General features: G+C 54.9%; 1 protein-coding gene across 2 annotated transcripts; it reads right to left on the bottom strand.

Annotated features, from left to right (window-relative positions):
• Positions 1 to 5290: 5290 nt before the first annotated feature.
• Positions 5291 to 21098, bottom strand: LOC127034030 (C-factor-like). Of its 2 annotated transcripts, XM_050922449.1 has the most exons (6): positions 20881 to 21098; positions 14202 to 14253; positions 13306 to 13493; positions 7448 to 7606; positions 6601 to 6720; positions 5291 to 5495 (listed from the first exon to the last, which is right to left on the bottom strand). In XM_050922449.1, the coding sequence occupies exons 1-6, from the start codon at positions 21025 to 21027 to the stop codon at positions 5382 to 5384; spliced, it is 780 nt and encodes a 259-aa protein (XP_050778406.1). In that variant the 5' UTR covers positions 21028 to 21098; the 3' UTR covers positions 5291 to 5381. The 2 variants fall into 2 exon arrangements, with proteins under 2 accessions (XP_050778406.1, XP_050778407.1); XM_050922450.1 differs by lacking the exon at positions 7448 to 7606.
• Positions 21099 to 22974: the final 1876 nt, after the last annotated feature.

The following is a 22974-nucleotide window of genomic DNA, read 5'->3' as shown; positions in this document are numbered from 1 at the left end:
TCCCCTGCCTCTCGCCCAAGGAACCGAGGGTGAGCTCCCAAGGGGCTGGGAGCAGAGAGTCAGAGAGGGTCCCGAGAGCTGCCTCTGCAGCTGAGACAGGTTCTCGGCTTGCCCTGGCCATCCCTAGGCCCAGTCGGCCGCCACTGCTGGGGAAGGTCAGGGAAGCGGTCACAGCCGTTGCTCACTGCAGCCCAGCACACGCTGCACTAAATTCACAGTTAGCTCATGCTGTGAGTTACAGCTAAGGTGGGTGAGCTGTCCCGGGAAGGGACATGTCTGCGGAGGAGGATCTAGAGAGGCCATGTGGCCTCAGACAGACTAACAAGCACTAAGTGCATTTGGCTAAGGAGATAACCCTGCCCCTGAGAACCCCCTTCTCTCTACCTGTGCTTGAGGGACCATTTGTCAGAGGAAGGATACAGTGGAGACCCCTCACCATCTTTTCTCTAGGGAAATGGACCTTACTGTGGGAGCTGGACTCTTGGTTCAGATCCCACCAGGACAGCGCTCTGGGCCCCTTTCTTGGGTGTTTGCAGTCTGTGATGTTCTGTACCTCATGGGAACAAACTACACCCTTATGAAATGATCGTGTGGCATCCCATGCAAAGTTTGTCATGTCAGGTGTCTTTGGAAGGCTCATGATGCACTGAGCATTGTTGTTATAGTGATGTTATAGTAATTGTTGTTACAGTAATGTTATAGGTGGTAATTTCATGTATATAGTGATGAGGCTGAAAATGTGTCCTCATGGCTGAAAACAGGCCCAGGCAAAACTCTCCAAGAGCAGAAGGGCAGTTCGCACCTCCTCAGGGCATGCATGGGACAAACCAGCCCAGCCTCACAGGAACAAAGGACACTGGCCTAGGCAGCAACAAAGAATCTGTTGATGAACACATCTGAGCTTTCCTGGGAATGTTCAAACTAATAAGTAAACAGTGGCATCGGCCTGCAAAAAGCTGAATCAATTATAGAGATGTGACTTGCCCAGGTGACCAGAGACCCCATCTTGTGACTGTCATGTTCCACAAGTGAGAGGAGATAAAAGGCCCTGAAAGCCCCTCCATTTTGTCTTCAGCTGACTCAGAAGATAGCCTCTCCACCCCAAAGAGATGCCTGAAAGAAACTGGAACAAAGGCCACTAACTATGGGGGGTGAGTGATTGCTGGACCCAGACTAGGAAGGAGTCTAGTCTGTAAAAGAAGCTTATTGGAACATCTCTGAGGGGGAGATTTACCTGCATTTAGCTTCCTATTGGATTAGGCTTAGACTTGCATGTTTTATTTTATTTTTCTTGGTAACTTAGTTCGTTCTGTCTGTTACTGCTTGGAACCACTTAAATCCTACTTTTTATGTTTAATAAAATCACTTTTTACTTATTAATTAACCCAGAGTAAGTAATTAAATCCTGGGGGAGCAAACAGCTGCGCATCTCTCTCCATCAGTGTTATAGAGGGTGAACAATTTCTGAGTTTACCATGTATAAGCTTTATACAGAGTAAAATGAATTTATTTGGGGTTTATTTGGGAACTGCGTATCTGGGTGCTAGAGATAGGAGCACTTTTTAAGCTGCTTTCAGTTAAGCCTGAAACTTTTGGGGGACATGGTTCAGACCTGGGTCTGTGTTTGTAGCAGGCTAGCATGTCTGGCACAACAAGGCAGGGTACTGAAGTCCCAACCTGACAGGGAAAATGGGCTCAGAGGTAATCCCAGCGCATCAGGTGGCAGTCCCAAGGGGGTTTTTGTGACCCAACACATCACACCCGTGACTAAGAGTGAAGAGCTATAAAAGGAGTTGTAAAGTTTTTAACAAGTGTGGGGTTGTTTCTGGGGAGCAGGCTCAGTATTTGAGTACAGAACAAGGGTAGGTAGCTTCTGGTTATTGGTGAGTTGTGCTGAACGAGTTCTACCTTCGCAACAAGGCGGCATTCGATTCTGTGCTCCACTTGTCCTGTGCCCTATTCCCCAAGGGACATGCACTTTCTGCAAAGGTGGCTGTCGAATGTGTGCACTCTAGGCCTACCAGCTCATCACTCAAAGAGGGCAGAGTTAAGGTTATGTGGCTCTTCAACCTTCATTTTGCAGAGGTTTCAGTTTTTCTGAACTAGATGTTCTGGAAGGATAAGTGATACTTCTGGGCAAATTTAACGCTGCATTAATGACAATTTTTGTCAGCAAATGTCTTAGTTTTGTTTTTTCACTGAAAGAAATGTTTTGTTGTGTGAGTTAGTGGTCAGCTACACAGGTGTAGGTCCCATGTGGGGTTACAGTTGATACTCTACTGTGGCTAGGCTATTACAAAAGACCTAGCTTTTACACTGCACTTTCTATTGGTCAAGCTCAACAAACTCAATATCATTCTCCGTTTTACAGATGGGGAAGCTGAGGCACAGAGGGGCGAAGTGACCTGCCCAAGATCACCCAGCGGGTCAGTGGGAGAGAGAGCCAGGAATAGCCCCAGTTGAGTGGTCTCTCCCCTAGGCCATATGGTTGCTCTGCGATTCCTCAGTACTCCTCCCCCCCTCTAAGCTTTATTACAGTGGAATGAGGCCAATGGTTGTGCTTTGAAACGTCTGACCCGTCACCAGAGCGCTGCTGACATTGCCCTGCAGGGAGAAAGCAGGAGCTGAGCAGATCCTGCCTGCAGGGGTTGGAGGTGCTCGCTGGTTACGTTCTCAGGAGAAGGGCGAGCAGAAGGGATGGGGCTTCGAAGTACAGAAAGGAGGTGAACTGGGGACGTGAGGAGTTGGCCAGAAAGCCATGGGAGTTGGCTGTGTTCATGCAGTTTCACGGGGCGACCTACAGCCTGGGCAGGGTTTTCAGGCACCTGTTAATCTGTCAGAATGTGAGCAGGCTGATGCTCAGAGTGGCTGATCTCATTCTCCTGTCTCCCAGGGGCACCTTGGCACTGGAGTCATTCCAGGCAGGGATCTGCAGCACTGACAGCACCTCCAGATCGCACAGTTAGAAACCACGCAGGGTGAGGAGACGCACAGCTGTGGGTCCTACCTGTCATGGACGCGCCATCCAGTGGACCACCCTGGTCCACATGGTTGTTGCTTGTTGATCCCCTCAAAAAATTCTAAAAAATTGGTGAGGCATGATTTCCCTTTACTAAAGCCACGTTGACTATTCCCCAGCAAATCATGTTCATCTCTGTGTCTGATCATTCTGTTCTTTAATATAGTTGCAACCGATAAGACCAGATGTGGGAATCTCCCTCACATCCTCTGCAGTGACAACCGATGCAAAAAATTCATTTAGCTTCTCTGCAATGGCCTTATCTTCTCTGAGCGCTCCTTTAGCATCTTCATCTTCCAGGGGTCCACTGATGTTTGGCAGGCTTCCTGCTTTTGATGTACTTTTTTAAAAAATTGCTCTTAGTTTCTGAGTCTTTTGCTAGTTGCACTTCAAAGTCGTTCTGGCCTGCTATGTCTACTATTACACTTTGCTTGCCAGAGCTTATGCTTCTTTCTATTTGCCTCGGTAGGATTTCTCCTTAAATTTTGAACAGATGCCTTTCACCTCTAACCACTTCTTCTACCTTGCTGTGTACCACGGTGGCACATATTTGGTCCTCTTACTGTTTTTTAATCTGACCCTTTATTATGGTGTTTTTTAAAAGTTTCCATGCAGCTTGCAGGCTTTTCCCTTTCGTGCCTGTGCCTTTTCATTTCTGTTTAACAAGCTTCCACATTTTGTGTAGCTCCCCTTTCTGAACCAAAATGCTACTGTGGGGGGCTTCTTTGGTATTTCTGCCCCCCCTGCCCTGAAGGATGTTAAATTTAATTATATTATGGTTGCTCTTACTGAGCAGTTCAGCTCTATGCACCTCTTGGACCAGATCCTGTGCTATGACTAAAGCAGGAATTGCCTCTCCCCTCCTGCCACTGCTTTGACTCTTTCCCGCCGAGCGCAGGGCAGGGTCCCCTCGTCTTCCCCCCTTTGTTCTGTGGGGGAGCTCCTCTCTTTTGTGTTGGTGCCTCTCCAGGGGAGATGGATTCTTCCTAGAAGTGGGGGTCACAGGCTCTGCCTCCCTCACGGTCCCACCCCTACTCCTCCTCTTTCTCCCAAGGCCCCGTCCCTAACCAAGCTGGAGCCACGCCGAGGAAACCAGGTCCCTCCACCTGCCTGGGGTGGGGAGGCTCAGGGCAGGTGATGGGTCCGCGACTCTCCTCAGATGCCTGCGTCACTCTTACCTGGACCCAGCTCCGGTTCCAGCCTGGCATGGGGGTGGGGGCTCAAGGCCGAAGAGCCGCAACTGGACCTGATAAGAGCTGCCTGGGAAGCTGTGGGTAGCCATGGGCCTTCTACTCCAGGCAGTAGGAGGGTCTGCAGCTCCCCACAGCTGCTCGGGCTCCAGCTTCTGGCCTGGCCAGGGGTCAGGGCCTCGGTGGGAAGAAGAGGGACAGAGGGCAGGGCCCACAGCAAAAAGTGGACTTCCAAAAATGGGAGGGCCATAGCACCTTGACCCCCCTAGTTCCAGCACCCCTGTACCTCTCCCTCTCCTGGCTGGTCTCACCCTGTGCTTAAAGCCCACTCAGACTCCATGAGCAAACCGACCCCTCTGGGGTCACATGGTGTGTGTGTGTGCAGCTCCTCCAGGCTCTCCTTCCCACGCCCAGGGAAAGTGTGACACCCCCCCAACCTCCACCTCCCAGGGCACTGTCCTCCCCCAACCAATGGCAGCAGGCAGGAAGAACTCCCCCATCCCCAAGGGGTCCCTCGCCCCATGAATTAAAAGAGCTGATATAGCCAGCGGCTCCTGGCTGCCCCCTTCCCGGGGGTGTGTAACGTCCCGTGGGGTCTCCCTGGGATCTCTTCCCTGAGGCAGTGACTGCTCAGCGTGGTTTCTGTTCCTGGGTGAACTGGGCTCTCCCCAGAGGTGGGGTTGTGACTTAGTCAGAGTTCAGGACGTGGGACAAGGAGACCCCGTAACAACTCCTGGGTCCCTTCCAGACACTCTTGAAACCCAGCTGCAGTTGGCCTGAGAGAAGCCCTCCCGCAGGATGTTCCCTGGGGATCTGAACAACCTGGTGTTCTTCGCACACCTGGCGGCTACCAAAGCCACCGCCTGCCTGCCCCCTCAGCCAATGACCTGCTCACCCTTCTCCATCCCGCAGCTGCTCAGCTCCTCCCACACAGGCCAGCTCTGGGCTTTGGCTGTGGTGGGAGGAATCAATGAGAACCACCACATGGAGCCACCCCGCAACACGGCAGCTCCACCCGTAGTGCAGCCTGTGGCTGTCACGCCAGGCCAGGCAGGGCTCAGACACGGCTGTTGCTTTAGAACAGTGGGTTTATTGAGGACACAGGAACGGCTGACGGCGCGGTCACTGGAACGGCCTGACCCAGGGCTCCTGTCGCGTGGCCAGGAGGTGTCTCACCAGGGAAGAACTTTCCCTTCCCAGCTCACGAAGGCCCCATTGTCCATCTGAGAGAGTGTCGGGAGCACGTTCAGGATCCCTCGGACACTTGCATCCACCGTCACTGGGGCCTGCATCGGGCAAAGGAGAGTGAGGGGGAGGAACTTGCCCTGGGGACAGCCAAGGACACCATGTGCCCAGGGGAAAGATCAGGATCAGCTCCAGGGCTGGGCCAGGGGAAGGGATCTACAGCCTTGCAACCAGATTGGAACCTGACGGGTCACAACTACATGTGTTGGACTTGGGTCAGGTGGAGTCTGAAAACAACCTGACACACTCTGACTGGGGTCTAGGGTCTCTCATTATCTTCTTCTACCGTGGGATTGGTGAGGTGGTGGCTGCATTTCTGTGCTCCTGCTGGCCACCACCACCTCACCGCACTGTGTATGGTGTGGAGTGATTGTGCTGATTACTGGCAGCCCCTCTCGCCCAGCAGCACACATTGCACAGCGAGGCGGTGGTGGCTGGCCTGAGCAAGGCATGCAGCCACTGCCATGCTGACCCCACGGGCGTGAGGCAGCTGGAGATGGGGGGCTGGCATGGGGCGTGCGAAGGGGAAGCCCCCACCAGGCCGAGCCCCAAGGACAAGGTGGCAGAAGTGATATAGACACAAGTTCAGAGGCAGTGTCAGGTTCAGATCGGATCTGGTTTGAAAACAACCTGACATTCTTGGATTGGTTCGGGTCTAGTTGGGCTTAAAATCTGGCCCAAACTATCAGATCTGGCCTGGTGCTGGTCCAGGCCGCTAGATGCCCATGGGTGAGGCCAGCATCTTCCTGGAACCAGCCAAAACCATGAGAGGCCAACCCAGGTCACTGTCCCCTGATGCTGGGTGGGGAGCTGGGGCAGAATCCCCATGCAGATACCTGCAGACAGGTGCCCATGATGACCAGGTCCCAACTCCCCCAGCTCCCCATGGCAGCAGCTCTGCTGACGTTTGCTTTGCGATGCCAGGAGCCAGAGGAACCAAGGAAGTAGCAGTAGGGGGGTCAATGTCCAGGACACAGTGCTGAATCCCCGGGAGGTGGGATCTGATGACAGGCTCATTGCGACAGTTTTCTTCCATACAGGTCAAAAGTGGAGGGGGTGACAAGTTACGGCGTAGCCATTCCCCCTACGATGAACATCTGCCCATGACATGAGGCTATGATCGGCCTCTGCCTGCGAGGCACGTACCTCGGGGGAGAGTGAAATCCCCATGTCAGTCTGCACCCAGCCAGGATGGACAGCGATGCTCAGGATCCCGTCTCCTTCATACCCCAAGGATTGACACTTGGTGAGCATGTTCAGAGCAGCCTGTGGGCAAGACATCATGAGCAAAGACAGCAGCGTGTGGGGAAGGGGAATGAGCCCTATAGGAAATGATCCCAGATCCTGAGGGCAGGGAAGGGAGAGACAGACAAGCGGGTGAGGACCCTGGTGTGAGCTGCAGTCTCTGATGCTCAATGAGGACAACAAGATGCTCTCAGGGGCATGGCCATGGGGAAGGGGATGTAGCTGCACTTCGATCAGCCACAGCTACTACATAGCTTCAAGGGGGCTGTGACAGCTGAGTACAAGTTAGAGCAGTGCTGAGGCTCCTCTAGGTTATGCATGATCAGGGGGTGGCAGAGGGAAGTGTAAATGTGGCATCGATTCTCCTTTGTTTTCCCCGAAAGGTTCACCAGGGGCAGAAGAGGATCTGCTCCCCTCCATTTAAACTTAGTGACAGTCTCTCAACTGGGTGTATTTCCCCCTAGGAAGGGCTATAATTAATAGCTCCATAGTGGCCCTCCCCTGTCTGTGCTGAGACTGGCTAGCGTAAGGCTGAGGAGCCCCATGCGCCTCCCAGTATGGGGATTTCCCTGATGGGATACACACGATGGAAGGTTCCTCACTGGGGGGAAATCCCAGAGCTGACCTGAATTCCAGGCAGCTGAACAACAGCTGGTCCCACCTGGCACAGCAGTGGAAGCTAGAAGGGCTGGGCAGGAGGGCGGGGAACATGGGGAAAGCACTGAGTGACACTGAGCACGTCCTGTACCTTGCTGCAGCGATAGGAGATAGCTTGGCCCACATGCCAGATTAAGACATTCTGGATGGAGCCAGCCTCGCTGGACATGTTGACAATGGCCGCCTTGCTACAGCTTAGCCCTTTCTGGTTGCTTCCCTGGGCAGCCTTCTTCAGCAAGGGCAGGAACGCCTGGGCAATGGGGAGAAAAGAGCACCCCGGGGTCAGCTTAGGAGAAAGGAGCCCGGATTGTGAGGCAGTGGCACCGGAACAGAGAGGGCCAAGGGGCCGTGGCCCTCCCACTTTTGAAAGTGGACAGGTCTCGCTCATCCACTTTTTGCCACGGACCCAGTCCCCTGCTTGTCCTCTTCTCCCTCAGGTCCTGCCCTCTGGCCCGGATGGAAGCTGGAGCCTGGCTGGGTAAGAGTGGACCGGGGTGTGATGGACCCTCCACCTGCCTGTAGCAGGGAGAGGCAAGAACTGCCATAGGTCTCTGTCCATACCCTGCAGCTCCTCACGCTCTTTCTGTGGCTGGGCCTAGCTGCAGCGTGTGCTTCTGCAGCGACCCTGCGGTCTGTCACCCCACCGCTGGCACCCAGGAGTTCGAGGTATGTGTCCCCGCCTGCAAATGCTGGGAAAGGGGCTGCTGGAGGGGAGGAGAGGAGAATAAGGCCCACTGGGATGCGAGGAGGTGCTGGGAAGCAGAAAGACAGTCCCTCAGGGAGGTAGGGCTGTGCGCAGCTGAAACTGGGATGAAGACTGGATGACCGGAAAGTCCAGTCGGCAGCACAGCGGGGGCCCGGAGGGCTCCCTACTTGCCCTGCTTCTGCACAGCTGCCAGAAGTGGCTACCAGGTTCCTGCAACCCCTAGGCACCTGGGCAGCCAGGGAGACTCCATGAACTGCCCCCGCCCAAGTGCTAACTCCACAGTTCCTATTGGGCAGGAACCATGACCAATGGGAGCTGTGGGGTTGATGCCTGGGGGCACCAAGCTTTACTGGGAAAAGGAGGCCCCAAGGTATCATTCAAACCATGACAAATAACACAGGTTACTGGAGACCTGCCAGTGCCAGTGTCTAATTTCCAGCCCAGAAGCCAGAGGGGCTGCACCAAGGTGGGGTGGTCCAGGAGCTGCCTGGCATGGACGCTCTACCTGGTGTCAGGGGCGAGGCGCTGGGCAGAGACGTTACAGGGGAGAGGTGCTTGATTATTGGCCCGATGTCCTTGTCAGCCAGCTGTAGCCAGGCAGAGAGCGGCTGTAACCCTACAGACTGCCGGGCAGGAGCCGAGCTGCACTGGACATAGAATGGTTCTACCCAGTCTTGCCAGCCCCTCCTTCATCGGCAGGTCTCCAGAGAGCCAGAGCAGCCTTGCCCGTAGCTCCCGCTCTCACTCCAGTCCCCTGGCTCTGCTGTAGTACCGGGCTCTGGTCTCCATACACTTAGGGCTGCCCCGGTTCCCCTGCAGCAACTGCCATTTCAGTTTGCTCTCTAGAGGCGTCTCTGGGCTCTCCCCTGCCATTTGCTGGCTCTCTGCAGCCCGCTTTGTCTCGCAGATGCTTTCAGCAGGAAGTCTGAAATCAGCTTCCTGACCACCTGGCTCTGCTGCTCTCTGGGTGCTGAACTGCCCTGATCTCACTTGCCACGGTCCTGGCACCGCCACAGCCCCAGCGTTGGGAGTCCAGCCTTTCCGCTCTGCTGGGCATAGGGGGGTTAGCGCTTGCCCAGCTTTCAGGCTGGCTAAATGGCACAAAACCAGCCTGTGGAGCCCAGGCCAGGCCAGGCAGGTCCCAGGCACAGCTGTCGCATTAGAACAGTGGGTTTATTGAGGACACAGGAACGGCTGACAGCACAGTCAATGGAACGGCCTGACCCAGGGCTCCTGTCTCATGGCCAGGGGGCGTCTCACCAGGGAAGAACTTTCCCTTCCCAGCTCACAAAGGCCCCATTCTCCTTCTTGGAGAGTGTGGGGATCCCTCAGGCACTCGTGTCCACCGTCAGTGGGGCCTGCACAGGGCAAAGGAGAGTGAGGGGAAGGAGCCTGGTGGGAGGGAAGAAAAGAGCACCCACAGGGTCAGCTTAGGAGAAAGGAACCTGTGAGAGGGTGACAGGTCCTCTAAGGGGAACTGGGCCCAGCCCCATCTCTGGCTGATCAGCTGCAGCTGCGGGGCAGAGATCAGACAGCTTGGAGATCCCCTGCAGGGGTGTAATCAGGAAGGCCAAAGCACAACTGCAGTTGCAGCTAGCAAGGGATGTGAAGGGTAACAAGAAGGGGTTCTACAGGTATGTTAGCAACAAGAAGAAGGTCAGGGAAAGTGTGGGACCCTTAATGAATGAGGGAGGCAAGCTGGAGGATGTGGAAAAAGCTGAAGTACTCAATGCTTCACAGGTGAGGTCAGCTCCCAGACTGCTGCACTGGGCAGCACAATATGGGGAGGAGGTGAGCAGCCCTCAGTGTTGAAAGAACAGGTAAAGGACGGTTTAGAAAAGCTGGACGTGCACAAGTCCCTGGGGACGGGTCTAATGCATCCGAGGGTGCTAAGGGAGTTGGCTGATGTGATTGCAGAGCCATTGGCTATTATCTCTGAAAATTCGTGGTGATGGGGAAAGGTCCTGCAGAATTGGAAAATGGCAAATATAGTGTCCATCTTTAAAAACGGGAAGAAGGAGAATCTGGGGAACTACAGTCTCTCCTCAGTCCCTGAAAAAATCAAGGAGCAGGTCCTCAAGGAACCCATTTTGAAGCTTTTGGAGGAGAGGAAGGTGATCAGGAACAGACAACATGGATTCACGAAGGGCAGGTCATGCCTAACCTACATGATTGCCTTCTATGAGGAGATAACTGGCTCTGTGGATATAAGAAAAGTGGTGGACATGATGTACCTTGACTTTAGCAAAGCTTTTGATACAGTCTCCCACGGTATTATTGCCAGCAAGTTAAAAAAGTACGGATTTGGATTAATGGAATATAAGGTGGATAGAAAGCTGGCTAGATCATCGGGCTCAATGGGTAGTGATCAATGGCTCCATGTCTAGTTGGCAGCCAGTATCAAGCAGAGTGCCCCAGGGGTTGGTCCCGGGCCTGGTTTTGTTCAATATCTTCATTAATGATCTGGATGATGGCATGGCTGGGGCACATGACTTATGAGAAAAGGCTGAGGGAACTGGGCTTATTTAGTCTGCAGAAGAGAAGAGTGAGGGGGGATTTGATAGCAGCCTTCAACTACTTGAAGGGGGGTTCCAAAAAGAATGGAGCTCAGCTGTTCTCAGTGGTGGCAAATGTCAGAACAAGGAGTAATGGTCTCAAGTTGCAGTGGAGGAGGTTTTGGTTGGATATTAGAAAAAACTATTTCATAATGAGGGTGGTGAAGCACTGGAATGAGTTATCTAGGGAGGTGGTGGAATCTCCTTCCTTAGAGGTTTTTAAGATCAGGCTTGACAAAGCCCTGGCTAGGACATGATTTAGTTGGGGTTGGTCCTGCTTTGAGCAGAGGGTTGGACTAGATGCCCTCCTGAGATCTCTTCCAACCCTGATATTCTGTGATTCTATGGTCCTCACAGGAGCCTTAGTGAGCGTGAGAGCGCAGGGAGGGGCCAGGCTCCGGCAGGGGAAAGCAGCCGGTTCATGTGTGACACAGGCTCGGTGCAGTGCTGCTGGGAGCAGGCTGGGAAGGAGAAGAGAGCACAGAGGGTCGGCTGGAGGCCCAGGCACATGAGCTGTGGACAGGAGTCCTATAGGGGTAGCCAGGTCCCTGCAGCAGACCCTGGGCTGGGGAAAAGGCCACAAGTGAGAAGCTGAACTTGTGTTAAATGGTTTGATTTGGAAGGGAAGGGAATAGAGCACAAGGACCTCAGAGCAGCCAGTCCTGGCCATTCTGCCTCATGGACCCAAATGTGACATAAACCCCCGCTTTCATACCTCTACACCCCTTATGACAGCCAAGGAGAGTCAGTGCTGGGGGAACACCATTGCCGAGTCTCCTCTCACCCCGTTCCAGCCAAGGGCCGGCTAGACCAGCTGCCACTTCGGCTACACAACCCTGCCTAATACACTGACTCTAACAGCCCCGTCAGCTGGGCCTCTCCAGCCTGACAGCCTGGGCGTCTCTGCCTCACACTGCCCTATGCTCCGGACACGGGTTCCTTTCTTTCCCTGCCTTTCACCCATGGAACTGAGGACGAGCTCCCAAGGGGCCGGGAGCAGAGTCCCAAGACCTGCCCCTGCAGCTGAGACAGGTTCTTGGCTCACCTTGGCCATCCCCAGTCCCAGTCAGCTGCCACTGCTGGGGAGCGATAGAGAAAGCAGCTGGTGCCCTCGCACAGCTGCAGCTCAGCACACACTGCACTCACTTCACAGCAAAGTTAGCCTGTCCTGTGAATCACACCTAAGGGAGGCTGGGCTGCTGCTGGGAAGGAAAAGGTAGAGGGAGAAGGGACCAGAGATGCTGAGGAACATGAGACCAGGCGTGGCATGTTTGTAGAAATTTTTGCTGTACCCAGAAACTGCCCCTGCCCAAACTCCGCCCCTCCAAACTCCCCTCTCAACCTGCCAAAGGCTCTGGGAGACAGTTCAGGTGAGGGAGGAGGTCAGGGGTGCAGGCCCTAGGCTGGGGCAGGGGATTGAGGTGCAGGCTCTGGGAGGGAGTTTGGGGATGAGAGGAGTGCAGAGGGATGGGGTGCAGGCGTGAAGGCCGTGGCTGCAGATGAGGGGTTTGGGGTCTGGGAGGGGCTCAGAGTAAGAGGAGGAGTGTGGGGGATGAGGGCTCTGGCTGAGACTGAGGATAAGGTGTTTGGGGTGTGGGAGGGGCTCAGGGTTTGGAAGATAGTTGAGGATGCGGTGGGGTTGAAAGCTCTGGCTGGGGTGTGGGCTCTGGAGAGGGGCAGAGCTGGGGATGAGTTTGGGATGCAGGCAGGCTGCTCCTGGACAGGGACCAGAGAAGAGGACTCCCCCAGCCCTTTCCCTGCCAGCAGCAGCAGGCTCTGAGGGAGGAGCCCCCCTTTCCTGCCCTCCCCCAGGAGCACACAGTCACTGTAGCCTCACTGGGGGTGAGGGATGAGGCTGCCTCCTTGCATGGGGAAGGAGCGGTGATTGCAGGCGGGGTGGGGGCTGTGCTGGTGGAGGGTCCTGCCTGAAAGGGGAAGGGTCTGAGGGGGAAGGGCAGGCTGAGAGTCAGTCTGCCCTGGCAGTGGACATGGGGGCGCTAGGACCCTGCCGCAGCAGTTGCTGCAGAGAGGCAACATGCAGCTGCACAGGGAAGAGACAGTCAGTGATGCTCTGCTCTGGGCCAGAAAGGGTGTCGGGGGCAGCAAGTCGGGGCCATGAGACAGTCGGGGGAGACATGGGGGGGCCACAGGTGTGGGGGGACACCCGGCCCCACATATTGCTGGAGCTGGGCCCCTGGCTCTGAATATTGCTGGGGCCCGGGCACCACATGGGTATGGAACTCGCTGCCTATGCCTGAGACTGAAGCTAACCAGCAAGAGATGCAGTTTGCACAGGAGGGCCCCTTCCCCCGAAAACCCCCTTTCCATCATGCTGGCTAACGATTCCACTGGGGACTATTTGTCACAGAGAAAGGATACACTGGAAACCATCACCACCTCATCCCGCGGGAGCCTGAATTTCTGCTGGAAAAGTTCCCTGGGCCCCTGAGTGAGACAGGCTCCTGGGGGGGGCCCAGTGTGGCCGTTCTTATAACATGCCTGGGTCTGTGCATCGCATCGCTCTTCACCTGGCTCTCTCGGGAGCGTCACAGCACCTAGGCCGCTTGTGGATCTGGGACTCTGGGCCCATTTCTCAGGTGGCTCATTGCCCGGATTGGCTCATTGATCCGTAACCAGATCCTGTAACCCCAGTGCAGCTGGTGACCTGCCTTCTGTCAGGGCCCTTACCTGGCTCACCAGCAGGGGCCCCGTCACGTTGGTTGTGTACACCAGGGACATGTCCTCCGGTGTCTCAGACTCTAGTGTGCTCAGCTTTAACACCGCAGCGTTGTTTATCAACAGATTGAGCCCCGAGCCTTTCAGATGCTCCTCAACTCTAGTTGCTGCCGCCTTGATGCTGGCTGGGTCTGTAGCTTCTACAGAGACAGAGCAGGGGGTTCAGATGCATGATTCCTCCTCCCTCATGTCACACCATAGCACACCCCACTCCCAGGCACCAAGGGACTTCTTCCAGCCGGAATGAGAGGTAGGAGAGGCGGTGGAAGTCGAGGGGGGGGAAAGTTGCTGCTGGGTCAAGAGAAGTGGAGTTGTACTGGGGCAACAATAGGAAAGGACAATGATAATAAATAATAATAATTAGTTATTTGGACAATCTTAGTAGGAGATTTTAAAAAACCTCAATTTATTGTAATTAGTGAATACTTCAGATGTGTGTAGTTGATCTACATTAGACAAAGAACTGGAATGATCTAAAACTATTTTTGAATGCATTGTAGGTGAGAGAACTGATCAGCTGGATGTGTGAAGCTCCATCCCAGAGGTGGGACTGCATGACAGAGCTGCCCAGGTGTGATTGTCACATGAGAGACCTGGCACGTGGTGGCCCTGAGGCTTTCCCAGCCCACCCAGGTCTATCCGACCTCTGTAGGGCTCCCCACTCACACCTACCTTCTCTGGGTCTGGCTAAGGAGTCAGTGGGCTCTGAGTGATTATTGACTCTGGTCTTGTTCTCCCCACTGAGATCTGAAGGGCAGGGAATGGGGCTATGGAGGAGGACAGGGAATGGGGAACAACATAATCCAGGGAAGGGAACCTCAACTCTGGGTCCAGAGCAGGGCACCCACCTAGCGCAACGATCACCAGGTTTGGATGCCTGGACACCAAGTTCTTCAATTGCTGGAAAAGAATAAAGTCAATGATTATTGAGGGAGCCGCCACCCCTGGGGATGGCCAGGCTGGGCTGAGTCCAGCTCCCTGCTGCTACCTGGGGCCAAGTCAGTATCTTATTGTGTTGACTCTGCAAAGCCCCCACGTGCAGCACTCAGCTCTGGCTTTCCGGGTTGGTAGGAGGCGTCTGTCTGTCTCCTGAGCATTTAAAACACCATCATCTAACTCAGTGCGATCAAGTCAGGGACACAAACCACTTCCCTGTCAGTAACACACCTGTGCTCTCTGCCCTCTCCCTGCGTGCGCTCTGGGAGTCTGTGACGCCGGGGGCTGGTCAAGGCACAGCGACTGCAAGGAGCAGCTGGGACATTGTGAATGAGGACCCTGGAGAGGAGCAGGGCACTGGGGGGCAGGAAGCAGGTTTAGGAATTATATGGGGATGGGGGGCAGGTGTGAGGCTGAGTGATTCAGAAGACAGGGATGGCGCTGGGGGCAGCTCCCCTAAGATGGGGCAGTTGTGGGGAAGAGGAGTCCTCGTTCAGGAGCCAGGGGAAGGGAGTGTGGCAGTGTTGCCAGCTCTCGTGAACTGGTTGTGAGTGAGGGTTTTGGCGATGACACAAGAAGGAACTCTGGTTCTGCAGTTTCCCAGGGTGGGCATGTGGGCAGAGCTCAGTGCAAGAGCCTCGGGGCTGAGGACATAGAGCAGCCCTGCCTCTATGTAAGTGTAAGCAGAGTCAGGATGAGCTCTACCCTGACATCTGGTGGTGAATTATGGGAAGTGTGGGAAGAATTTCAGGAATTGTGAAGTCTCAGATATTTGTGTGGGCACACCCAGCATAGCCCAAGGCAGCCTGGGATGGTTATTCTGACAGCTCTGGGATCCCCAATTTCTTTGTTATTGGGGCAGGATAAATAAAGTGTTGCCACCTGATTATGTGAATGAGGAACTAGAAGACTGCTTTACGTCAGAGATGTCTCAATATCAATTAAGTGACACTTGCTAGACAAGGGACATGGGTTCCAAAACCCAGTGAATGGAGAGAGGTTGGGGGTTGGTGTGTGTGCTGGTATGGGCCCCTTTTGAGGGCCTGCAACACCAATTGCACATCCTCCTCTCTCCACTGTAAAAGAGTAGAGCTAATTTTGGTTCCAACAGGAGTCCATCTAGAGACTGCTGAGCTGAATTCAGGTTGGGCCAATGGTGCACCAGTACCAGGGCTCCCCTACTAAGAGCTGAAATCACTGAGTGCTGTGTTAACTAGTGGAGGAGCCTGAAGACCTATCATTAAGCAGCTTGCAGAGCAGAGCAGTTTGCAGCATGTTGGAGCAGCCCATGGAGCAGTGAGCAGAGTGAAGTGGTTTGCACAGACAGCTGGAGGAGCGGCACAGCTGGTGTAGTGGAGCTGGTCATGGTGAAGGCTGCAGCAGAACTCCACGGAGAGGTGGAGCAGTTGGCCCTGGCCCACGTGAGGTGCCCCTTAACACCCTGTGTGGACTCCCCCCCCGATTTCCACCCAGGCTGGGGAGGTAAAACTCTGCAGATAAACTCTTGAATTCTGGGGTGGCACTGACCAGAGACTTTCGGGTTGTTGGACTTTGGGGTGATTGGGCTTAAGACCCTAAAGGGAAAAGGACATTGCCAAATGTACTTGGAGGTGGGTTTTTGTTTATGGTTTGTGTTATAATCCTGTTTGTGGTGTTTCTCCAATGGGATGCCGCATTGTTTCCTTCCTCCATTAAAAGGATTTTGCTACACTCAGACTCCGTGCTTGCGAGAGGGGAAGTATTGCCTCCTAGAGGCTGTGACGAACTGGGAAAGTTCTTAATGTTTTCTCTGAATACTGTGTTGGTGCCTCAGTGTCCCCATGGCAGTTCTTAAGTATCTGGCAGAGCAAAGGGCCAGTGCACCTAAATGCCTGGCACTCTGTCTCCTAGCAACTGATGGCCTGGGCCCCTCCCCTGCAAAGGTGCCAGCTGAAGGTGTTGGAGACAAAGAGATCAGGTGACCTCCTGGCCCGGGAAAGGGGCTGAGGAGAGAGGAGGGGCTGGGAGGGGTTGTTAGTCTGGAGCTGGCTGGGGTCAAGGGTGGAGGGAAGACCTGGGGGTCTGGCTCACTGCCCCCCAGAATGGACCCGGCCGAGGGGTCCGGTTCGCTGTACCTACAAGCTCTGTTTTAGACCCAATTCCTGTCATCGAATAAACCTCTGTTTTACTGGCTGGCTGAGAGTCACGTCTGACTGCAAAGTGGGGGTGCAGGACCGGGTGGCTTCCCCAGGACCCCGCTGGGGTGGACTTGCTGTGGGAAGCGCACAGAGGGGCAGAGGATGCTGAATGCTCCAAGGAGAGACCCAGGAGGTGAAGCCGTGTGAGCTTCTTGCCCTGAACAAGTCTGCTCCAAGGGAGAGGAGGCTCCCCAAAATCCTGACTGGCTTGGTGGGGAGCAGTTCCAGAGCATCGCCCGGGGACTCCGTGACAACTGGTGGCAGCGGCGGGACGTACTGCACCCCGTGAATGGCGCTGCTTGCAGTAAGTGACTGGGGAGCAGTAAAACAAAGGAGGGATAATGAGGACCAGGCGTGCTGAAGGCTCAGAGAGGGACAGTTTCAGGGGGCAGTTAACCTCTGGGAGTGTGTGACCAGCGAGAAGGACTGTTGGAGTAACGGGGTCCCCCTGAGGACTGCAGCGAGCAGTCTCAGGGGCAGAGGAGCTTACCACTCGACCCTGGGAGAGAGAAGGATTTTTGCAGTAGCAGGGTTCCCCTGGGGATTGCAGGAGCAGTCCCAGGGGCGGAGGAGTCTGCAGCTCAACCCTGGCAAAGAGGCGGTGATCACGAGAAGGGCTGGCACACCAGGGGTTCTTCCTGGAAACCATGGGGGAGCCAAGAGCACACAGGCCTGTGAGTCCAGAGCCACTTGGGAACGGTGAAGTGATGGTCTATCACCATCTCCTTAAGAAGGACATTGTGATCCTGTGCACAAAGAGAGGGTTACGCGTGGGGAAATTCACCAAGGCACAGTTAATCGTGCAGTTGAAGGAGGAGGACCGCTCTGAGGAGCAGATTCCTAGCCCAGATGGGGCTACAAGAGGATCTGAGAGCAGCTGGAGCATCAGCCAGGCATCCCCGGGAGTCTGGTCCCCAATCAGACGAGGGTCTTCACGATTAGGCTCCCTATCAGGAGATTGGAGACGGATGGGATGGGAGCAGAGTCCGAGGAAAAGCTGCATGAGAAGCGACAGCAGTGTGGATTGGTGATGGTGGAGCAGAGAGACATAGGGGGCTGCCCAGGGGTCAGTGGGGAAACACGCCTGCGGGGGCGAGACCCTGGGACAGAGAGAACTGTGGTGGTGCAGCCCCAGATGCTGAGGGACTGTGGGACCTGGGTGAAGTTCCGTGGGGTGAAGCCCCTCGCCCTGCCTATGGCCCAGGTCCCTGTGCAGACCCAGGAGGGGTCGGGCTGGCTGGTAGTTGGGGTTCTCCAGGATATCGGCTGGGAGGCCCTGTTGGGGGGTGACTGTCTCCCCTTGGGACAGGATCCAGGCCCAGCTCCTGTAACGGCCGAGGGTTTGAATTCAAATCCAGGGAACCAATTGGCTAGGATGGAAATGGTCAGTGAAAATGCAAATAACCTGGCTGGCAAGGGGGAGGGGCTGCTGGGCTCAGGATACCTGCCTACCTATAACCAGCCCCCTGGGGATGAGTGGGAGGGAGAGATGCTCCCCGCCCCCTGCACACCGGAGAGGGGGCTCACACTGGCTCTGATGCTGTGACCAGAGCAGAGAGCTCGCTGCCTGGCCCCACTGGGACAGCAAGGGCAGCGCTGAGCACGGTGGGAGCTGAGACCCCAGCTGAGTGCGGGGACACCCAGGCAGGGCAGGTCAGCTGCCAAACAGGTTTGCCTGGTCCAGATGTGCTGCTGGGAAGTGATTACACAGCAGGGAGGGAGCTACCAAGGACAAGGCTCAGTGGGGCTGTGACCCCAGGCCCAGCCAGCGAGAGAGAGCAGGTCCCACTCCCTGCCCCAGCAGCTGAATCCCAGACCGAGCTGCAGAAGGATCCCTCCTTGAAGAAGTTGAGGGAACTTGCTGGCTACAGCGCTGCAAACCCCCTTGGGGAAGGCTGCAGGGACAGAGTCCTGCAAGAGGAGGGGTTCCTGTACCGGGAATGGGCTCCTCAAGGGGAAGTAGAACTGGGGGGAATCGGGAGGCAGCTGGTGGTGCCCCAGGAATCCACAAGGTTCTTCCCATTCGAGCTGCTGGATGGGAGGAGAGTGAGGGGACCCCTGGACCTGAAGGGGGAGGATTGGATGGAGAAGGGGGAAAACCCCCTGGGGGATCTCTTCCCTGAGGTGGGAGCCAATCTCCCCATCAGGTGTTCCCCATTCAGAGTCACTGGGAAAGCAGCCAGAACCTGGAGAGAGAGGTCAAGGACATGCTGGCTTTAGATGGGATCCAGCCATTTTACAGCCCATGGGCCTCACCCGTGGGGCTGATCCCCAAGCGAGACAGGATGATCTGGTTTTGTGGGGGCTATCAGAAGCTTAAAGCCATCACAGTGTCCGATGCCGACCCCATGTCTAGGCCTGGGGAGATTCTAGACAAGCAGAGGGCGATGGAGAACGTGGCCCTGGCAGACACTGATAACATGTGCATCTTTAGCCAGACCTGGGAGGAACAGGTGTCCCAGGTGAAGAGGGGGCTGGGCTGCCTCAAGGAGGTGGGACTGACGGTAAAAGCTGGAAAGTGTAAGGTGGGGACGGCAGAGGTGTTGTGTCTGGGCCACAAAGTGGGAAGTGGGTGCCAAAGCCCAGAGCTGGCCAAGGCCAAGATGGGGGCTCTTAACCAAGACAGCCCGAATTGCAGCCCAGAGGGCTGGGGAAAGACCCAATCCCAGCTTGAACCCCAGGGGTACTGGGGTGGCAAAGGGTGTGGGCTGCATAAACCTTCCCACATGCGGCATGCAAGTGCCATCAAGCACACCTGACCTAAGGGAAGGCGTGAGACTGGACAGTCCTGGTGTAACTCACACCGAGGAATGGGAGAGATGCTGGGGCATCCATAGGAACCTTGGTGGGTTCGAACTTCTCCAGGTCACTGGCTGGAGTGACCTCGCTCAGTTCGGTCTCGAAGGGGGGAGAGATGTAACGAACTGGGAAAGTTCTATATGTTTGCTCTGAATACTGTGTTGGTGCCTCAGTGTCCCCATGGCAGTTCTTAAGTATCTGGCAGAGCAAAGGGCCAGTGCACCTAAATGCCTGACACTCTGTCTCCTAGCAACTGATGGCCTGGGCCCCTCCCCTGCAAAGGTGCCAGCTGAAGGTGTTGGAGACATAGGGATCAGGTGACCTCCTGGTCCGGGAAAGGGGCTGAGCAGAGAGGAGGGGCTAAGGGGGGTTGTTAGTCTGGAGCTGGCTGGGGTCAAGGGTGGAGGGCAGACCTGGGGGTCTGGCTCACTGCCCCCCAGAATGGACCCAGCCGAGGGGTCCGGTTCTCTGTACCTACAAGCTCTGTTTTAGACCCTGTTCCTGTCATCGAATAAACCTCTGTTTTACTGGCTGGCTGAGAGTCACGTCTGACTGCGAAGTGGGGGTGCAGGACCCTGTGGCTTCCCCAGAACCTCGCTGGGGCAGGCTCGCCATGGGAAGCGCAAGGAGGGGCAGAGGTTGCTGAATGCTCCAAGGAGAGACCCAGGAGGTGAAGCCATGGGAGCTTCTTGCCCTGAACAAGTCTGCTCCAAGGGAGAGGAGGCTCCCCAAAGTCCTGACTGGCTTGGTGGGGAGCAGTTCCAGAGCATCGCCCGGGGTCTCCGTGACAGAGGCGCCCAGGGGGGTGTGGTATGTAAGTGTCCCAGGTCTCTGGGTGGGGGCTCGAGTCGGTTATGCATTTTGTTATTGAAACAGAACCCCTGGATACTGAACCCGGCCCTTGTTGCTGCCAACTCAGAGGGCAGAAGGGTTACATAAGCATGGCCCTAGAGCAGACAGAGGGTCTAGGGCAGTGGCTGACAAGGGAGGGGGGAGTCAGGGAAGTGGTGCCGTGGAGGCTGAGCAGAGAAGTGCTGCTGCTGGGTTGGACAGCCATAGGAAATGGATGGCCGTTCCCCTGTGTGAGGGGGAAGGAGACTGAAGACGGGGAGTGGAGTTGCCATTGGAGCAGCCAGGGAATGCCGTGCATTTTGTGCACATTAAAGATTGACATTTCCACCTGAAATGATCCACGCACACATTGACAGAAGGATAGAGGGGAGTTACAAAGTCACAGGACAGACTAAAAAACTGATTTTCTAAAAAGTATCATGATTTTGGGGGTCGGACGCATGATTCTGTCTCTCCTGAGGCTGGCAGTACTGGGTATGTTTCCACTGCAATCACAACCTGTAGAAGCTGTACAAGCCGGCCAGGAGCCCCTGGGGAATTACTCAAGGACTAGCCTGTGCTACTGCATCCTCACTGCTCCGGGACTCGAGCTACCTCTCTTAAAGCTAGCTCGGGTGTAGCTACAACCCTCAGCCTGGAGCCGTGTCTGCAGTCGCCTCCTCCTCCGGCACATTGCTCTCGGAGCTGAAGGCTTCTTCAGATTCCGCCCCCCCCCCCCCCCGCCATGTACAGCTAACTCCATCTCACCTCGCCCCGTTCTCACCTGCGCTCGCTCTCCCTCCGGGTCCCGGCAGGTCGCAAAGACCCACTCGGGTGGGTTTGATTTCTCCAGTAACTGCTTGACGAGCTCCAGGCCGATTCCCCGATTGGCCCCAGTCACCAGAACGCTGCGGACATTAAAGCCAGCCATGGTCCTCGCCTGCCTGTGCCCCAGCTGTCAGGGCCTGTGCTCAGCGAGAGCTGGGCTAGTTCTGGCCTCCACGTCCCATGCACCTGGGTTTTACAAAGCTAGGGCTTGGGAATGAGCTCTCTGCTGCCATCTAATGGAATGAGACAGATCTTATTTGTGTATTTGTTACCCATCATAGAATCCTAGAATATCAGGGTTGGAAGGGACCTCAGGAGGTGTCTAGTCCCACCCCCTGCTCAAAGCAGGACCAACCCCAACTAAATCATCCCAGCCAGGGCTTTATCAAGCCAGGCCTTAAAATCCTCTGTGGATGGAGATTCCACCACCTCCCTAGATAACCCATTCCAGTGATTCACCACCCTCCTAGTGAAATAGTGTTTCCTTATATCCAACCTAAACCTCCCCCACTGCAATTTGAGACCATTACTCCTTGTTCTGTCATCTGTCACCACTGAGAACAGCCGAACTCCATCCTCTCTGGAACTCCCCTTCGGGTAGTTGAAGGCTGCTATCAAACCCCCCTCACTCTTCTCTTCTGCAGACTAAAGAAGCCCAGTTTCCTCAGCCTCTCCTCATAAGTCATGTGCCTCATCCCCCTAACTATTTTCCTTGCCCTCCGCTGGACGCTCGCCAATTTGTCCACATCCCTTCTGTAGTGAGGGGACCAAACCTGGACACAGTACTCCAGGTGTGGCCTCACCAGTGTCAAATAGAGGGGAATAATCACTTCCCTCTATCTGCAGGCAATGCTCCTACTAATATACCCCAATATGCTGTTGGCCTTCTGGGCAACAAGGTCACACCTTTTTCCAATCATCCAGGACCTCCCTCGATTGCCACACATTTTCAAAGATAGTGCCCAATGGCTCTGCAATCACGTCAGCCAACTCTCTCAGCACACTTGGATGCATTATATCTGGACCCATGGACTTGTGCACGGCCAACTTTTCTAAATAGTTCTTAACCTGTTCTTTCAACACTGAGGACTGCTCACCTTCTCCCCATGCTGTGCTGCCCACTGCAGTAGTCTGGGAGCTGACCTTGTTTGTGAGGACAGAGGCAAAAAAAGCATTGAGTACATTAGCTTTTCCCACACCATCTGTCACTAGGTTGCCTCCCCCATTCAGTAAGGGTCTCAGGGTGAACAGTTTGGTTGTTTTGGTTACTAGTAATTGAAGATTTGGGAGCAGGGTCTTTGAAGTGTTGGTCTCCTTATTGTGTGAAAGGGCAGAACAACTGTACTCAGCACATTCTGAGTAAGGAGTCACCACAACCATGATCTATTTTCCACAGCTGGGCAGTGGTGTTGGAAACAAAACAGGGAGAAACTGGGTAGGGGAATGGCATGTGCTTGAAAATAAGGATTTTGCTCTAGAAATCTGTGCGATGTTTAATTTTCTCTACAAAGTGACGATAAGACTGTGTGAACTGGGAAGGGTGAACTCTGGTAAGGACGCAGATCTGCGGTTGTGGAGGCAATGACAAGTGGCCAGGTGCCTGTACCCAGCCCTGCTAGAGCTGTAGTACATGGAACACTGTGGCAAGAGGCAAGGTAGCATTATTCGAAAGGCATCTCTTCCACAGTCCAAGGTAGCGCCTCCCCTGAGGGACTGGAGACAGACATGCCTGAGTGCGCGCCCATGCTTGGGAATTTCACTAACTACTAATAACAAACCATGAGTGGGGTATAGATGGGACAAAGGGGATATTTGTCCACTGGCCATTAACGCAAGCTGGTGAGGAAACTGAGACTAAAGTCTACTGACCAAGATACTGGGGAGGTCGGTATTTTACTTACAATTCACCTAAGGACACGGTTGATTTCTTGTTGTCATGTTTTCCCAGCTGAATGCTCTGTTCCTTTGTCTTATGTCCAGACTCAGTGCCTGCAAGAAGGTGAGTATTGCCTGTAAGAGGACTGTTGTATTAATTATGATGGAACATGTA

The sequence above is a fragment of the Gopherus flavomarginatus genome, chromosome 14 (assembly GCF_025201925.1).
Source record: "Gopherus flavomarginatus isolate rGopFla2 chromosome 14, rGopFla2.mat.asm, whole genome shotgun sequence".
NCBI lineage: Eukaryota > Metazoa > Chordata > Testudines > Testudinidae > Gopherus > Gopherus flavomarginatus.
The sequence above is the reverse complement of the archived record's forward strand: the minus strand, read 5'-3'. Positions and strand labels throughout refer to the sequence as shown.